This window comes from Neolamprologus multifasciatus, chromosome 17 (genome assembly GCF_963576455.1).
Source record: "Neolamprologus multifasciatus chromosome 17, fNeoMul1.2, whole genome shotgun sequence".
Taxonomy (NCBI): domain Eukaryota; kingdom Metazoa; phylum Chordata; class Actinopteri; order Cichliformes; family Cichlidae; genus Neolamprologus; species Neolamprologus multifasciatus.
The window spans coordinates 5,788,076-5,807,040 of NC_140455.1; the positions used below are offsets into that span (position 1 = coordinate 5,788,076).

General features: G+C 40.0%; 1 protein-coding gene across 1 annotated transcript in view; it reads right to left on the reverse strand.

The window, feature by feature from the left end:
- raver2 (ribonucleoprotein, PTB-binding 2) overlaps positions 1-18,965 on the reverse strand; it is a 122,063-nt gene that overhangs the window by 51,466 nt on the left and 51,632 nt on the right. The window contains exons 3-4 of the mRNA XM_085138658.1: positions 13,836-14,143; positions 12,313-12,477 (exon numbers count right to left, since the gene is read on the reverse strand). Coding sequence (XP_084994784.1) covers positions 12,313-12,477; positions 13,836-14,143 — 473 coding nt within the window. The remainder of the gene's footprint in view (positions 1-12,312; positions 12,478-13,835; positions 14,144-18,965) is intronic.

Here is an 18,965-nt window from a genome sequence, read left to right on the forward strand (position 1 = left end):
AAAAACAAAACAGATTTAAGATTGAAATCAGAAACCGTTTGCATTGCAATGATCCTTTTTTCTGTTTTTTTCCTATCACGTGTGGCTCTACCTTGTCCTCAAGGCGGACTTTGAGAACATTAAAGAGTAATTATATGAGCAAATTTAGCACATCGTGCTTCATCCTCCAAATTATTCTTGATGCAAATCAAAAACAGATTGGCCCAGAAGAAACTCCTTCTCCTGCAGTATGCAATTACCCTGCACCAGTCTAATTAGCACATTTCTTTCCACACGTTGGCCAATAGGTAGTTATGTTTGAATAACAGATTACGCAAACCCACTGCACAAACTCAAGTCCAGGGAAAATATGGATTTTTGACTAAAAGCACAGTTTTCTTTGAGCGGTGCATAAAAGCCAAACTGTGATGCATAAGCCTTCAAATTTCACTTGCATGCAATACGCTTAGTTTTCATCATCACTGCATGCACTGACATGTTTGTTTTGATGCTGTTTAATAAGAAAATGAGGCATACTCTCACCAGTCACTTTATTCGGTGACCCGGTTCAAGTGCTTAATACAAATATCTAATCAGCCAATCACATAATCTTTCTTTTAAGCCACACATTGGAAATCTTATAAAAAAAAACATTCAGATTAAAAGTAAGGTGTGAAAATACAATTTGTTGCTGCCACCTTCTTACATCACATTGATTATGGTGACATTATTTATTTGAGGGCTCCTGTTAGCTCTTTACAGATGTTGCACACTGTTTATCATGGAGCAGTGAGATTCATCACAGGATGCCTCTGTGTTTCTTCACTGTTCACATGCAGACTATTGCATTGGTATAGTCTCATCTATATATCAATAATTGGCTTACTACTGCTTCCTATATGTCACCTAAACACAGTAATTACAGCCTCTGCTCACAGGCCTTTAATACATTCACTCTTCCTACAGTATGTACAGGACTTGAGAAAAAGGTATTTTCTTACAATGCTCCTTATACTTGGAACAAATTACAACAGGATTTGAAACTGTGCAGCTTAACTGAACTGAAGGACAACAGAGGAAGCATCATTGGATGTCTGTTCATGTTCTTGTGGTATTGTTACTGTCTTTTATTTTATTTTCAGGTGCAATTTTTTTTGTATGAATTGTAACAACTACAGTATGCTTTAACACGTTGTCGTTTTGTATGGATATTTAAAACGGGTCGCTCTTAAAAATGAGACCTCGTGTCTCAATGAGATTTACCTGTATAAATAAAGGTGAAAATAAAAAACATGAGAGAAACTGAATTAGGCATATAGGTGCACTCAAGATGACCTGCGTGGAAGTTGATGTCAGACAGGCTGGTCTGAGTATCTCAGAAACAGCTGATCTACTGATCTACTCCCACACAACTATCTATAGGGGGGGAAAAGAAAAAAAGAAAGAAATAGGAAAACACTGGAGTAAACGGCCGTTCTCTGCGTAAAAATGCCTTGTAGATGCCAGAAGTGAGAGGAGAATGCCCAACAGATGGTTTTGAGTGAACAGAAAGGTAACAGTAACTCAAACCCTCATTACAACTAAGTTATGCAGAAGAGCATCTCTGAACCCACAACTGAACCTTGAAGCAGATGGGTTACAGCAGCAGAAACCACACCAGTTGCCCTCAGTTCAGTAACTGTAAGAACATGATGGGGTTACCAAAAATGAACATCAGAAGACGGGAAACATAGTGTGATGATTCTTGTTTTCTGCTATCAGATCCAGAGAGTAGGGTTAACATAACATGAAAGCATGGTTCAAACCTAGCCTCATATCAAGGCTAGCAGCGGTGGTGTAATGATGTGGGAGATAACTTTCGTAGCACACTTTGGGCCCTTTAGTATGAATTGAGCATTTGCATTTAACAGCCTACCTGAGTCTTGCTGACCATGTGACCGTATGAGCAGTCTTCTGACGGCTGCTACCAGCAGGACAACGTAGCACATCAAAGCTCACATAATCTCACACTGGTTCACTATACTCAAGTGGCCTCCACAGTTACTAGACCTGCAGTGGAGCACCTTTGGGATGTGGTGGAACAGGACATGTGTGCAAAGAATTAAGGTAGTTCTCAAGGCAAAAGGAGGTACAGCCTACAACTAGTAAGGCACACTAATAATGGGACTGTAAGTGTATATTTAAACTACTACGTAGCATACAACATATTCATGCGAAAAAAAAGACCATGTCTAAGCGAAATGATAAAAGGAATATAAATGCAATATGGCTGAAAATCACACTTACAGCATTTTGTTACATGAAGCACTCTCGTCTTATACTCAAACATTCCTTACTAGCCAGGGTTTTGACAGCATAATCAGGCATCTGTGCTAAATGAGTCAAGCCAAAGTGCTGTGGCACTTGAGGCAACTTCAGTTTCAGCATAATTAACAGCAGCTGATGACTCTTTTTTTTTTTACTTGTTCAGTACGACAGCAAATTTTCACAAAGATACGAAGCACTAAAGGCTGAATTTTCAAGTGGGAATCTACATGTAAAGGGATGCTGCTGATTGAGAACAGCATTTTCCATTATGACATGTTGGATTTTATTTGTTTTTGTTTTTCACAGATCTTGAGTTGTATTATTGGTGCTTTGTGCAAATGTGTATAATAAGGTCCATTACAAAAAACACTTCTAACCTAAAAAAACTCTTCATGCACCTTAAACAACATATCCAACAGGAACAGAAAGTTCGTCCATATTCAGCACGCCAAAGTGAAAAACAAAATGTTGGGGGACCCAGACTCTTGTTGCTACACATTGACACTTATGACAGACATGGCACATGTTGTGAATGTGAGCGATTTATGATTGATTGTTAACAAACACGTAGTCTGTTATGTGTTGTGACCAAGTCATGACACACATTTATGACAGATCGCGGAAGCGAATGGATGGATGGATAATTATAAATATCCAGAAAAGATGCAACAAAGAGGTAAAACTACAGAATGAGAGCTGCTGATTTTCTCAAGGTAAAGACTCTTCACTATTTATGAGAGAAGACCAATCATTTCACCAATCCAAGAACTCCCTTTTAACAGGAAGAGACTTCCAGCACAAAATGACTCGTGGATGAGTAACCATCTGCTGTTTGGAGTTGGGGTTGAGAGAAAAGAGAAGAAAAAAAATCCCATTGCATTAACATGTGCCAATGGACTGCCTGGAATCTCAGTATCATCAGTACAACAGGAGAAACGGCAAATACGAATTTAAAGCGGATTCACTGAATTAAAGCTGTCAAGCTCAATACTGCAAAGACACCTTAAAAACAATTTTTAAAAAAAGCAGTTGCCTGTCTACTCTTAAATGATGTTACTATACATGTGACTGTGCATGTGTGTGCACGCATAGCTAGCAATCACTGTGTCCGACAGCTCTTGACCTCCAGTCGTGGTCCCCAGCAAAGCGATGCAGAATGCATCACTGGCAGGGCTCAAGCTCGGGGGAGCACCTGTCAGTTTGTCGGTGTGTGTGTGTGCATGACACAGTTTAAATGGTCACGTCAGTTGTCGGGAACAGAGTGATGAGGTCAGGACAGCCCTGTCACAGCTGTCTTTGAAGAGAGGTACATGGCCTATCACAGTGACAGCTTTAAGTGCAAATGTCTTTATGACGAGTGCTGGACAACGAAGGCAGAGGTGGAGTTAATCTAAGTAAGCCTAAAAAGAACACTGGTGGTGTACTTCTGCTAAATCGAATGATTTCACAGATTTATGGTCACCTTTGTGTGCAGCGGGAAGACGTCACTGAATGAGATCATCTTTTCAAATAAAACTTTGAAACCCTGCGTTTCACCAAAGGAGGTCAATAATTGTGTCAAGAATCTTATGATTGTACTTGGAAAGATTTAATTAGCTCTACAAAAGCAAGTGCCAGTGATTGAGAGAGTAAAAGAGTACATATTCAAAATCAGCTAAATTAGCTCTTTTTTTCTCCTCTGTTGTACTAAATAAGGCAACTGTCTGGCTCCCGACAGCAAAAGAAAACTCATTATTTTCATTTCCATGTTTCTGGTTGATTGTCAACAAAGTTGAAGGTGCTTTGGGAATTTTTCTTCTAAAAAACAAAAAAGAAAAAAAAGTTAAAAGTGGCCTAAAAGCAAAATAAGTGCTCATATCCATCCTCATAAAACACGTATCATGAAAGCTCAGATCCACGTTCACCGCTTTGCTGTTAACTTCTCGGCTTTTGTTCTGACATTGCTGCACATCACCACCATCTGTATCACTTATACACCACTGATAGTGCACACAGATCAAAGACCTGCTCATACATGCAACCACTAAACCAAGCTAGGTTTAAAATTCAACTGGGAACCTTTAAGTGGAGGCTGCATTTCCTAATTTTTATTTAACCTTCATTCTAATCCCATATCTACTCGTACTCTCTTCACTTGGAGCTGATAAACACACTGAGTTACCAGAACTTTAATCTAAATGACATCTTAGTTGTTGTTTTTTTTTGTTTTTTTGTTGTTGTTTTTTTTTGGGGGGGGGGGGGGGGGTAGGTTGGCACTAGTATGATGCTTTGCTGTGTCCATACTCATCTAACACTGCTCTGAAGAAATTACTTTTTTGCAGCAACATTTATTCCAGCACTGCTTTATATGGAACGCCAGGACTGCCATAATGAATTAATTAAATACACCATTAAATAATTAATTAAATGTGTCAATAATTAATTAAAATGGGAAATAATTAATTAAATAAATAGTTATGACACATGTAATTAATTAATTATTGACACATTTAATTAATTATTTATGTATTTCACATTTTAATTAATTATTGACACATTTAATTAATTATTGACACATTTAATTAATTATTTATTGACACATTTAATTAATTATTTATGTATTTCACATTTTAATTAATTATTGACACATTTAATTAATTATTTAATGATATATTTATTTATTTCATTTTGGCAGTCCTGGCGCCTGGCTCTCATCATGAAATAATTTTATCTGTCAACCTCACCCATCAAACTCAGGGGGCGGGGTTAACGCAGCCCATGCAGCTTCTCTAACATTTGATTGGTTGCCGTGCAAAGTAAGTCAAAACAGGTCGATCCTAGATAATCGACTTGTGTAGACTTGGGGCAGCCAGGTATCCCAGAGTGCATTTCAAATCACAGGCAGCAATGTTGGTGGTGTAGTTTTAAAATAGCCCGTTTTTCTGTCACCAACTACACTTTTAACAGTGTTTTAGCTGCGAATGTCGCGCTGTAATCTTCACATGTCGGGTCAGGTTGTCAACATAGAACATGTTTGTGCTCAGATGTTTTCAGAGATTTCAGTAGCTCTGCTAACAGTCAGCATGCAGAGTGCACCGAGGGGGTTACGTTAACCGGTTTGTTTACATATTCCACTCTCCGTGTTCCACGTGTTGCATTCGCAGATTCTCATTTTCACCGAACGATCGTCTCTTTCCACCTGGTCTTGTGTCTCTGTGCTTCTGTAACATAAAGAACGAGCTGACATTTTTCTCACGAAACCAGCGATCAGCTCAACAGGCCCTCAGTTTACCTGCATGCATCCTCCTCCTCACCTGTCAGCTGTTTAACACCTGCTGCTAATTCAAGAAACACGCCCACGTTACCTGGTTATAGTCACAGTTTAACTGGGCAGCCGGTGCTCGATATTATGCAACGTCAGCACATTTTTCTGCACAAGATAAGTAAATATAGTTTTTCCCGAGCGCAGAGCTGCTGGAGCTTGTTTCCCAACAGAGCACTTTATAGGCGAACCCACTTCATCAGCGGCTGATGTCCAATCATCGGCACACAGCTTTGAAACCTCACCTGAGTTTTAGCTCTCAGTGGTTAAACGCTGGACTTAATTCACTCAGGTTCTGTCTGTCGGTCACGTTTACTTCGCTGTTTTATTTACAACTGAGCAAATCGGTTTGGCTGAGGTTAAAGTTACGTTTCATAACTGCACAGTTTTACAGACGTTTAATGGTTCACTGGCACATGTGTTAGACTGAACCATTCGCTTTTCTTTATCTGGTGTGTTTTGGATTTAACAGTGAATTTTGAGATTAAACTGACTTTTAAAATGTTTTTATACAAAGAGGAAAGAGAAGGCGCATTTCCACCGAAAGGAGCAGAGTTTCCAACTACATGTTCATAATGCAGACTGCAACCTGGACAGAAATATTATATCATCTGTTTTTTAATAGTTATTCAACTGTATTCTAGGCACCAGCGATCTGTTAGAATTTTTAGAGTTTACTTAACTAAAAATAAATGAGGTTAACATATAATTTGTGTGATTTATTCTCTCTCTCTCTCTTTTTATTCATTTATTTATTTTTTTGCTTTTTCGGTCAAGTTATGTTTAACTGTCAAAGGTTTGTTACAAACTATGAAACACATGGTGCAGACTTCTGGATGTTAGAAGAAAACTAATACTGCTCATGAATGAGACTAAAGGCAGGAAGGTGTCCTTTAAAACTAAACATGTTAGTAGGACTTTAGTATTTATATCATAGTTTATGAAATAGCACGTGTATTTCAGTAATAGCCTACTGATTTCAGTGTAGTGGTGAACAGTCACACAGCTCACGTGGGTGTTATCTGTGATACTCCTTAACTATCATTTATCCAGGTTAACTTCAGTTAACTCTGAGCGGCTGGATCGACGGAGGTCAGACAACAATTTTACATGTATGATCTTAAAACAGGACACAGCCATTATCCGTCCTGGCCTCATATCAAATGTGAACGCAGACTGAGTCTATGTTTGACGTTTGCTTTATATCTAATCTTCCTCTCAAACATTTAAACAGCAGCGAGTCTGCAGCTGAGGGAACACAAACTCAAATTGTCGGAACGGGTTTGATCGTTTCTTGCGTTCATTTGGTAATTTATTAAATGTATAACTGTTATAACTGCTGAGTCTCTTACGCTGATGAAAATGCAGAAAACACAGATCATGAACACCTGTTCAACCAATCGCTTTCATTCCACTTTGACAAACTGACGGTTCATCTCTGTTACAGTGTTGCGTTAGACTGCTATATTTTTGTGTTCTTTATGCTGTAGATTTTCACGTCTCTGGAATAGTTGGCAGTATTAAGGATGCTTTTCTGTAAAATCATATTGATATGACCCGTGAATTATTTGTAGATGACAGTTAGATTAGTCAGCTGGGAAACTCTGGGTTAACTCATAGAGCTGAAGATATCGTGGACATGCTGACCTCGCTCTGTGGTGTACAGGTCCGTTTACCCTCATGATTAATATTCACAATAAAAATATTAGCCGAACATCATGAAGTCTGTATGTGTGTCATAGTTTCGAACAACCTTTGTACAGTTAAAGCAGTTACTACATGAGGAAACACCAACGTTATCTCTTTTATGCGTTTATACACAGGTCACGCTGATTACTGAACAAAAACCCAAAGATCAGCTGTTAATTGAATTTATTTGCTCTCTCTCCTCCTTAAACATGTTTTTAATGTTAGTTATAATTCAGAATTGGCGACTGAAACACGTAGGACACATAAGAACATCAGGAAATAAAACCCTGATAAATATAACCTCAGTAAAAGAAGTCCGTGTCAGCGGGGGTTATTACAGCTGTGTACCGGGGCCTGAGCTTTGTCGGTGGTAATAACAGCTCGATCGCTTGCGAGGCGAGCGGGTCTATCCACGCTTTGCCGTGAGATTGGGCAGACATCTCCGAAATCATCGAAGCACTTTTACAAAGAGGCTGTATCTTGAGAAACCGACCAGACACATGAAGATTAAACCACTACATTCTCGGCTAAAAAAATATTAAAACTGTATTTGGTGACACACACACACAGGGTTTTTCAAAGTTCAGTTCTGTTAGTTTCCACATGCTGGTTGTTGTGTGCTAAAAACAATGGCTACCAGGCCAAAGCAATGGTTTTGAGTCGATCAGCGTTAACCCCGCCCCCTGAGTTTGATGGGTGAGGTTGACAGATAAAATTATTTCATGATGAGAGCCAGGCGCCAGGACTGCCAAAATGAAATAAATAAATATATCATTAAATAATTAATTAAATGTGTCAATAATTAATTAAAATGTGAAATACATAGATAATTAATTAAATGTGTCAATAAATAATTAATTAAATGTGTCAATAATTAATTAAATGTGTCAATAATTAATTAAAATGTGAAATACATAAATAATTAATTAAATGTGTCAATAATTAATTAATTACATGTGTCATAACTATTTATTTAATTAATTAATTCCAATTTTAATTAATTATTGCCACATTTAATTAATTATTTAATGGTGTATTTAATTAATTCATTATGGCAGTCCTGGCGTTCCATAGCTTTAAACCATCCATCCATCAATCTTCTTAATCAAACCACTGGCAGTTATATCCTGACCTGAAAGAAAAATCAAAGGTCTTAAAACAGAACTTGTCCACTCTTTGAAAGACATTTTTATGTAACATTTGTTCTTTTTTTGTCTCCTGCCTATAAATGCGAGTATTCAACTTGCTCTTAGTCATCATTATTACACCAATAGCTGCATATATGCCACCAGTCGTCTTCCTTTGATTGGCATCATACGCCTCTTCGCTATTTCACCTCATCGCTCCACGTCTCGCTGTCCTTCTATTATGCCTGACACTGTCGGCTCTCCTCCTTCACTCCATCCTCTCTCTAATAGTTCTGGCATTCTTAGCGCCGTCCTCCTTTACTCCCATCCCTCCTTCCATTTCCAACCTGCCGTCCTTTCCTCTAATATGGTTGACATTCTTTACTTTCTCTTCCTTCCATTTCTCCTGGCTGACTCAAGCTAAAGTGCTGCCTGGAGGGCCCTTTCATGGGTAGCAGAATTATAACGCTCGGGGCCAAGGCCACAGGTTAAGTGCACTCTGAACAAAGAAAAAGTGACATAAGGGCTGAGTTCTACTTATGTGCACAGAGGAGGAGGACGGTTTATGCAAGGTGAACTGGAGCTGCTGGCAGTGAGGCATTAGGGAATCATCTTAAACAAATAAATATGCAACAAACAAAAATGACCAACTCAGAACAGCTCCTCTTCTATTCTGCAGACAGCACTGATCTCTGACCTGTACAGAAACACATTCAGTATATTGATATTATTAGGTATTAATATCTATGTTATCTCTCTCTTGTAGAGTCTCTCTTGGCTCTTGATGGAGGTGGTCGCATCTTTCTCTCTGTCCCTCCCTTATATTTCCTGCTTCTTTGTCCTTGTCTAGTCTTGTCTAACTCTTAGAGACTCTCTCAGTCTTGTTCTCTATAATCAAGAAATTATGGATTTGATCAACTGGTCTCTTTTTCGCCCTAAACCAAACCCAAACAACCACTAATTACATGCAGCCTCACCTCACTAGCTGGAAGCTCCAGGGCAGAAGCAGGAAAAACAATTTCTCCCAGATCACAAGACGGTGTATGACCCTATCCTCCTACTTCCTCAAGGTCACCTGTGACGGCGTGGGGATTGTTGACTTTTTCCTTAAAACTAGGTGAAAGAACACTCTCTCTCACAGATATATACCCCCCCCCCCCCCCCCGCTTCATTGTGCTGAGGGTTTTTATTCTATTCTCAAACTGCTTTCCCATTAGGAGCTCAGTCTGGGTGCAGTTTATTTTTCCCTCCTCTTCCCTCATGTATTTATGTATTTCATTGTTTTTTTTTTACCATCATACATCTCTCTGACCTGTCTTACCAACGTCATGTTTGTGCAATGTATGTACGGTCGGAAGGGGTCCTATTTCACTCTGTGTTCGTGTAACATTGCTAGTGACAATTAAACGGCTCAATCTCAATCAATTATGCTACGCAGTCAAACAGGGAAAGCTGTGGTTGGAGACTGCAGCATGACCAAAATTATGGCGACCGTGTACATGCATACATGCAGTTTCCTTGTGATAATATGACAATAAACAGCGATACAGGTGAAAACTGCACATCTGTTGATGAAAAAGTCCCATTAACTACTTATATTCAGAGTTTAGCCAGACTGATCGCAATGTGCTGGCAATCTGTCCGCATTTATAGGTTGCCTACCACCAGGTGACCTGTGGAGTCACATGGTGATTGAAAGTGGTTGCTCAGGTATTGGGGGTGTTGCAGGGCCAATCTCTGGCCAATCAGCTGCTCACCTCACCTGTTTCCAATTGGTTGCTGCATGTGACATAATTGAATGGAATCACCGGGCAACCGCTGATATTTCTCAGTCAAATGGAGGTTGCCGTCCTATTTCTACTTTAGTGTGAATGAGCTATTATGCATAAGCAAGACTAGCTAGCTAGCAACGGGAGCCAAACTAGCTACAGAGATTCTACAACCTTACCATGGTACCACACTAAAGGTTTTATCAGGCATGCAGCATGACTAAAGGCATGGCAATGTCCGTCAACCAGTGCATCATTTACTAAAATCTGGTAAAGAAACACACAACCTAAGTATTGATTTTTCTTGTAACATCACTACCAGGATGGCATCAGAGAACCAAACCTGCTTGGCATTCACAGCTAGGATTGTGAATGTGGAAAACATACCTGTTAAATGTTAAACAGTAACATCACTGCATTTATTCGCATTGCTGTGCCTCAGCAGACTATGACTAAACCACTAATATGACTGTAGACTGCCCGAATCCATTCACCACAGTCACTATCAGTGTTGGGACTAACGCGTTATTAAGTAACGCGTTACAGTAACTACGTTATTATTGTGGTAACGAGCCCAAGTCAAAATGCCTGGGACGATTTTTTTGTCCCAGTCCAACTCTGTATGCAGCTCATCTGCAGTCTGGTGTTACCTACATCTTTCTATTCAGAAGGCAGAATTTCCAAGTTCTGAGTACAATCGAAAGCACCACAACTGCAGTTTTTGTGTTGGATGTAAAAAGTAGGCTAGGATAGAATCAGACGTGGGATTTCTCTCGTGGAAATGTGCACATTATTTTTCCTTTCTATTGGTAGGTGGCACAGTGCACTTGTGGCACGTAAGCAAGCTAGAAGACTGGCAGTCTGGCTGGGTATCCAGTTACGGAAGCAACACATTAACAAGAGAATTCTGAGTAAAACCAAAGTTACTTTCCCTAGTAACTAGTTACTTTGAGTAAGTAACGACTAACTTGAAGTAACTGAGTTACTTTTGATAGAAGTAACTAGTAATGTAACTAAGTTACTAATTTAAAGTAACTTACCCAACACTGGTCACTATAAGCAAAAAGGATGAAATAAAATTGCCAGTCAGGTTTCAATTTCTATTCATGTGTGTTCTGACTCATATATCTCACAGTTCCTGAGATTTAGAGTTGAACATCACCGTAAGGTGACCTTATGACCATAAATAAACAAATAAAAGAAAGAACTCTTGGGCGTTCCGATATCTCTTTTGAATATTGAAACAAAGATATTATCCATACAGACAAATGGCAAACACATAGGCCTAATACATGCCCATCTCTGCCATAAGGAAAGAGATTTAATAAATACCATCATTAACATTACACTAGCAAATAATAGCATGCACATTTTCATATTTCTGTACATGTTTTCTTTGCATCCTAATAGATGGTGCAGAGCATTTCATAAGCTCTTATCCTGAAATATTTTGGTGCATACATGGTGAAATGCAATAATACAACTGCTCTGAAGCACATAATGTACTGTACATAAAAAAATGCTGAACTATAGGTCAAAGCCTGCTGGCTTTGCAACAGTGAAGCAACATGAGCTAAACACCCACAAAGCATCATGGGACTAGGATGATGTGGGTGTATTGATTTCTATGTGGGAGTGGGGCAGAGGGGTGGAGCTAAAACTGGAAATGCAGTAGATGACAGATGCAGATTGTGTGAACTTTAAATGGGCATGTGGGGGAGGAGTGGATGTAATGGAGCAGGGCGAACGGAGCAAGTGAAAAAAAAGACAGATCAGAGTGGGATGGATGGAGGGAGGGATGGAGTTGAGGGGTGGGGCCGGTATCACAGTTACCACACCTCACCATAGAGACGGTTGCTTAGTGATACGGCGAGGCTGACCAATACCGATGCTGACCGCTGAATTTTATGTCAGCACCTCTCACCTGGAGGTGTTCTTGTGATAAAGGTGTGTGTGTGAACCGAATGTTTCTAAAGTCCTTTCAGCTTCTGCACAATATTAAGCTCTGAGAAAAAAAATGGGGAGACATTGATTTCAAACTCTGTTTACAACTGAGTTGTACTTGCTAAATCAGTCCATGATCAGCACTTTTACACTGAAACAGCAAAAATGAATAGTTTTCTGTGCACTGTGATCTCACCTGGCAGAAGACGGGTTTATACGTGTCGGAAAAGAGCTGGGTTAGCTCCTCAGAGTCACAGAGGTCCAGGGGCAGTCTGTCCACGCACAGACACTTGGAGTGCAGGTTTTCCTCCTGGCTCAGCTGGTTGACGTCCATCCACTGCACCATCAGCGAGCGATCCCCCTGCAACAAGCACCAGTGAGACACAGAGTCAGACAGTAAGGCAACGCTAGGTCCACTTATTTGCCAAGCGCATTTGGTGACACTATACTGCAAAATAAAAATGTTTGTATTATACTCAATTAGTCATGGTTACACTTTGTAGATTGTCCCTGTGCAGTTATCCCACAGAGAGTACAGCGCTATTTGTACATGTCTACTTTACTTTCAATTGGAAAAAAAAAGAGTCTGTTTGTGTTTTTACAACATATTTCATCTGATTTGAGAAGCTGGGATCCGTGAATATCTTTCCAGCTTTACAGCAGTCACAATATATGGCTCGCTTTTGTGTGTGTAATGTCTCAATCTCTGCTGTGTCTAGGAGTAAAAGGGGTGAAACACCAGCTCAGAGAGTAATCTAATTCATTCAGCATCTGACTGATCCGCCTGTCTGGACACTTGAAATCGGTAGCGGGTTGCCAGGTCGTGGTGAAGGTTGTACAGACTGTGTTTAACCGACAATCTAGCAACTTGGTAAGATTAGAGGGACTAACCAAACATAGGCATACATGCATTCCAATTATTCATTAAAAAAAAATTGGGAGGACACCAGAAAATGTTCTCAAAATACAGAAGAAACCCAGGAAAAACTGGCATGTCGGTGAGTACTTTAAGATCCTCAGCTGGCGTCACGGGCACTTGCTAAACTCTGAAAAGCTTTAATGCGAGATACAGTCTGTGCTCTTGCCGCTGTAAGTGCTGGTTTGAAAGCCTGTCAGCCCTTGAGCTCTACTTCCATTTGCAGATTCTGATTCACTTTTCACAAATGTGAGGTCATAGATTATTGTATGCAATAAACCGATTTTGATGCACTTAAATTTAAGCAATTATGATTTCAGCATTTCTTCCCACAGATAATTTTAGCACTTGGACAGATTTTCTTTGTGTGTGTGTGTGTGTGTGTGTGTGTGTGTGTGTGTGTGTGTGTGTGTGTGTGTGTGTGTGTGTGTGTGTGTGTGTGTGGTTTGTTCAATTCATAAACTGAAACCAAACTCAAGCAGCAGGGCCTGCATTTTTACTGATTATATTTTTTTCTCTTCTATTGCCAGTTCCCATCAACCTCAACAAATGGTGGTCGTCGATGGAAACAAGTTTCAGTCGAGCTTTGTCTATATAAACCATGCATATAGTAAATAAGACAAAAGAAATAAGCAGCCTGTGTTGTCTTGGCAACTAGTCTAATCCAGTATAATCAATCCCTTATGTTGAGCATTTGATGTTTCAGTCCATGTAAAGAAGATGTTTTCTGGCCTAGGCTACTCCTTTCCCATCTCGTTACATGTACCTGATGCAGTAGATCTTTAACACTTGCTCTAACATACCATTGGGCGGCCCAGGAGCTCCGAGCGGGCCCGTGAAGCAGAATCCTTCTTCATGTATTCAACAAACCCATATCCTTTGGAGTGGCCCGTGAGCTCACTGTACACCAAGAAGGAGCGCTCGATGTTCCCATAGGAGCGCACCAGCTCCTCAAACTGCTGGGCGGTGAAGGTGTGGGGCAGGTTGGTGAGGCACAGCAGGGAGTCGGTGGGCTGCAGGGTGACGTTGATCAAACGCCCACGGACAGTGCTGTGGTGGAGGGAGCGGATGGCATCCTGAGCCTGGTCCCCGTTCAGCAAAGTCACAAAAGCTGGAGGAGGGGACATTATGGAGACGGCGACGAGGGGAAAAGACGGACGAGGAACAAGGACACACACAAAGAAAAGGGATACACAGACACGGATGGACGGGAGGATCGGGACAAACACAAACATACATTTAAAGCGGACATTCAAAAAAACGTGCATAAAGAAGTTTGCGGGGGATGCGGGATGGAGACACACAGTTAAAGAACATGCTCAAAAGAACTCACATGAAAAGCAAAGAAAATGAGCGACAGGCCAAATGTGGCGGGGTTAAAAAAATAGAAAGAAAAAAGAAAAGAGGGGGATGAAAGAGGAAATTTAGGCACAAACAACCAAAACCACAGAAACACAGTCATAAAAGACAGACGGACGCACATACACAGAGAGAAAGACAACACATTAGCTAGAAAGCCAATAGGGAGGCACTATGTAGGGGTGGGGGATCCACTGTGACACACACACACACACACACACACACACACACACCTCACCTCACTCTATTTAAAAACATCAACCTGATAAATGAGAGAACCAACAGCACTAACAAATGCAATGTTAAATGTAGAATTTAATGAGAATTCAAAAGAGCTACCTGATAAAATATCAGCTGTTTTCAAAATAACAGCTGATAAAGCAACTAGAGTTCTGTGCACAGAGGCTGTCAGTGCTTTGTTATGTTATTTGGAGGAAGGAGGATGTGTTAAAATCAGAGAAAGTGGCATGTCCTGAAAGTCTAATGAAATTTGAAGAGCTTTTTCTCTCCTATAAACTGTTCAACAGGGAGAAGAGAAAGAAATGCACACACACACACACACGTGGGTGTGTGAGTGTGAGTGTGAGAGAGAGAGAGTGTGTGTTTGTGTTTGAGAGAGAGAGGAAGCAAGAGAGAGAAAGAGAGAAAGGTGAAATACAAAAGGCATAGTTAAAGGGAGGGTGAAAAAAATGAACCTCCAAAAACCAATTAAAGCCAGCATTATGTTAACTGATCTCAGGGGGACTGACTGCAAGGAGTGTGTGCTGCTATTTAACTTGTTTCCAAACGAGGGTGTTTCACTTGTGCATTTCACTGCAGATTGTTTATTGGCCTTGCAAAGCGAAGTGTTCGTCCTAAATGAATAATTATTAAGTTATTCACATTTGAGAAGATAGGCTTGTTCATAAATAGTAATATTAGCTTACTATTTTCACAAGTTACTGACCAGTACTGCTGTACAAAAAACATAAAATCCTAAAATAATAACACAAACTGTTTTGAGTTAGTTCAGCTTCGTGAATAGGACCATGCACTGTGATGCATGGTCCTATGCACAAAGAACTTTGTCTAGTCTGACACATTTGAACTGAACTGCTTAACAGATCAAAATAAATGCATGACATTCTTACTGTGCGTAAATGCACAAGGTATACCCCGTCTGGTGCAGCAGAATACAAAAACTGCACGACTTTGCGCGCTGAGCCTCGGTCAAAGTTTGATTTAATCAAAATCCAACAAATACAAACAAGTGGGCTTTCCACTCTGAGCTTTTCACCTGGAGAAAAATACCACTGTGCCTCAGGAAAATCCTGCTCTGTTGATGCACTGCCACCCCTGCGGTCACGCACCTGTGTGAGAACCTCTGGTCTTTTATCATAGCTCACCCTCACCAGCTGTGATCCTGACCCTCAATTCATGCACATGTTATTCTTGAAATGGTGTCTTAGGAGCTTCATGACTGCATATCACCACCTTCATGTAGAAACTGACTCTTGATGGCAAAGCTACTGCTTTTGTTTTTTGTAAAGTCCTATTACATACATCTGCACTGTCGTCACACTGGTTGAAATGTGTGTTTCTGTTCATAGTTTCAAACGTAATCTTTTCTGCTTTCTTATTCCACTGGGATTGACCAGTACTGTGAAAATAAAATACAAATATAGAATACGTTAGTTATCAGTACCTAGATAATAGTAGTCAGTCTACTAACATCAAAATAATTAGAAATAAAAAACAGAGGCAGTCCGAGTCTTATTTTTCCCACACATTTCAAACTCCTATGCCCATTTGTACTGGTTTCTGAAGTATCCTTTTTAGGCTTTCTCCATAATAATGCTACATTATTTGAAGTGAAAGTCAAAGCCTGGCATCTGGTAATGTGGAGCATTAGCTGAGTATCACTTTTAGTCCTCATCTCAAATTACTGGTGACAAGAAAGAATCCACATCCAGCCAAGCTGGTGTTGAAATGCAGCCCTGTTGAAGCAGCCGGAACCAAAAAGGCTCGAATATTAGAAGAATTCTACCTGTATTTAAATGATAGAGACTGAATCTAAGATAGGGGTTACAGTCCTGGATCTTTTTTTCTTATGAATATACAGGGCAATAAAACCTAACCTAAATGTCCTTCAATGCTTTAATCAAACATCAAACCATGTTATCAGTTGTCAAAATCACAGATTAGGTCACTGTGAATGTTACCAGTGATTCAACATCAAGTTGAGCGTGAGCTGTGCTCCACTGGAATGTGTTGTTATGTTTTTACCACAAAAGCACAGTAGTTCTGTTCTCTGGTACAATTTTAAGTGTTAATCGGTGTAAAAACAAGTATGCAAATTTGTGTGCTTCTACAACACAAGTAAGGAAAAACCTGACTGTTTTTCGAGCCCTTTCAGACCTCAAACAGATCATTTACAACCTACACACCTAACTCTGCATAAATATACGTTGCTATTCAAGAGTTTCAGGAACTGCTTAGATTATTATCCATCATGCAGTACTGTCAGGGAGGCATCTGACTGGTCCCAAATTCATTTTGCAGCATGACAATAATTGCAAACGCAGAGTCACAGAGAACTAACTTCATACAACAAGATAAACAAGAGCTCTGCAGCAGATGGTGGCCCCCACAGGGCCCCTGTTTCTACACCATCGAATCAGTGTGGGATTTCACGAAAAAAACCGGAAGCAACGAAGTGTGGAACGTTCCTCAAAATGTTTGGAACAACCTTGAATGACTGCGTGCAACTGTACCGCAGAGAACTTGGACTGCTGTAGGGCCAGAACACATATCACCATCACCATATCACAGAACACATTTCACCATCAACGTGTGCAATCACATGTATTCTGTAATCTTTTAATGTCGTCAATTAAAGTAAGACGACAGATTACCGGCTACCGCTACGTATCTTTAGTCACCTTCAAAACAATTCAAGATCAAAAATAGCACAGCATAATGCCAAGTTCCGTGCCTGATCTTGAGTGCACAACAAGTAGTCTGGGTCCACAGGAAATGAAAAGTTCAAAGCTGGAGTTTAGTTACCAGGGCCACAAATCACTGAGTGATTGTTTGTTCAATTATTCAAATGAAAACACTGACAGCTGGTGTTTCTGCCACTCACAGGGAGCAAACTCTGACAAGAAAAAAAAAACAGAATTACAAGTGGTTTGTGGTGCTTAAAAATAAAGGTTATTATCAATCACATCGAACGCTTTCAGTGATTACGCAGTGAAAAGTCACTACTTTTCTGCGGCTTTCTCAAACCATTTCTGTATTAGCCTCTTCACCTTTAGTGTATGTTTCAAACAATCCTCCCGAGTTTAAATTTCAAGAAAACCTCACGATCCTCTTTGTTCACTCAATCAAAAACCTTGAAGTTTTTAGTGTCGTTTTAAATTAAGACACACTGTTTGCACTTAAGTACTGCGGCACTGAGGGAAATAAGTAGGAGTAAGTAGGTTTATCCTAATTGTCAAAGGTAATCTACAAAAACCCTCAATTTCATTTGCATTTCAGTGATGGAAATAGATACTTGATCGTTTGGTACCGGGCCGCAAGAGTTGAGGCTCAGGTGTGAAATGTATAGTTTTCAGGGTTTTTAATCGGTTTTCAGCGTTATTTTGTTATCGTTTTTATCGTTAACTCGGTTTTCCTGGGTCTTTTCACGTGTGTTATGAATAAATTTTCTTTTTTTCGGTACCGGTACTAGTTTTATTTTGTTGTATTTTTCCGCGACACCTTAAAGGCCGGTCTGTGAAAATATTGTCGGGCATAAACCGGTCCGTGGCGCAAAAAAGGTTGGAGACCGCTGTTTTAAACAACAAAAAAATAAAGCTTTACCAAGCCAGGATTCAGTTTATTTCATATGCACTATCAATGAGTGAACAGTGGGGAACAGCCCCAGAACTACATACGAGGATCAAGTTAGTGATTTCAAAGCAGCTGGTTAAACATTTGTAACAAATCACGCCGTAACGGTCTGAAATCCTGCACTGCCTGCAAAGTTGTCCTGGTCAACAAAGCCCATGTTCAGGCACATGTGAAGCTGGCCAGTGAACACCTGAAGGTTTCTGATAAGATTTAATGTGTTGTGGTTGAACAATGGGACATCAATCCACTTGCTGCATTTGGGAGGACAAGAACCCCACCCAAAACGTCACACAGGGTGGTGCAATCATCAAACTGTTGGAATGTTTTTGTGCCAAAGGTACAGGATGACAACACGGCATTGAGTGAAAGACACAGAAACAAACACAACAATGTCATGGCGAGACCTAACCAATCTCTGGACCTTAATCCAGTAGAGGACCTATAGAGAGAAATTTAGCTTTATGTATCCAAGTCACAACGTAGAAAACTGGGATTCAAATATCTGCAAAGGGAAGCAGTCGAATATCCCTGATAAGACCTGTGCAAAGCCTGACAGCTATGCTTGCCAACAACAGTTACTGCACCAAGTCCTCACAGCATGTATTCCAAGTAGATCAAATACTTTCCCTCACCAAAATGCAGATTTCATACATTAAGAAAAAGTCAGTCATTTTTCATGAAAATTATTTTAAATTTAGGTT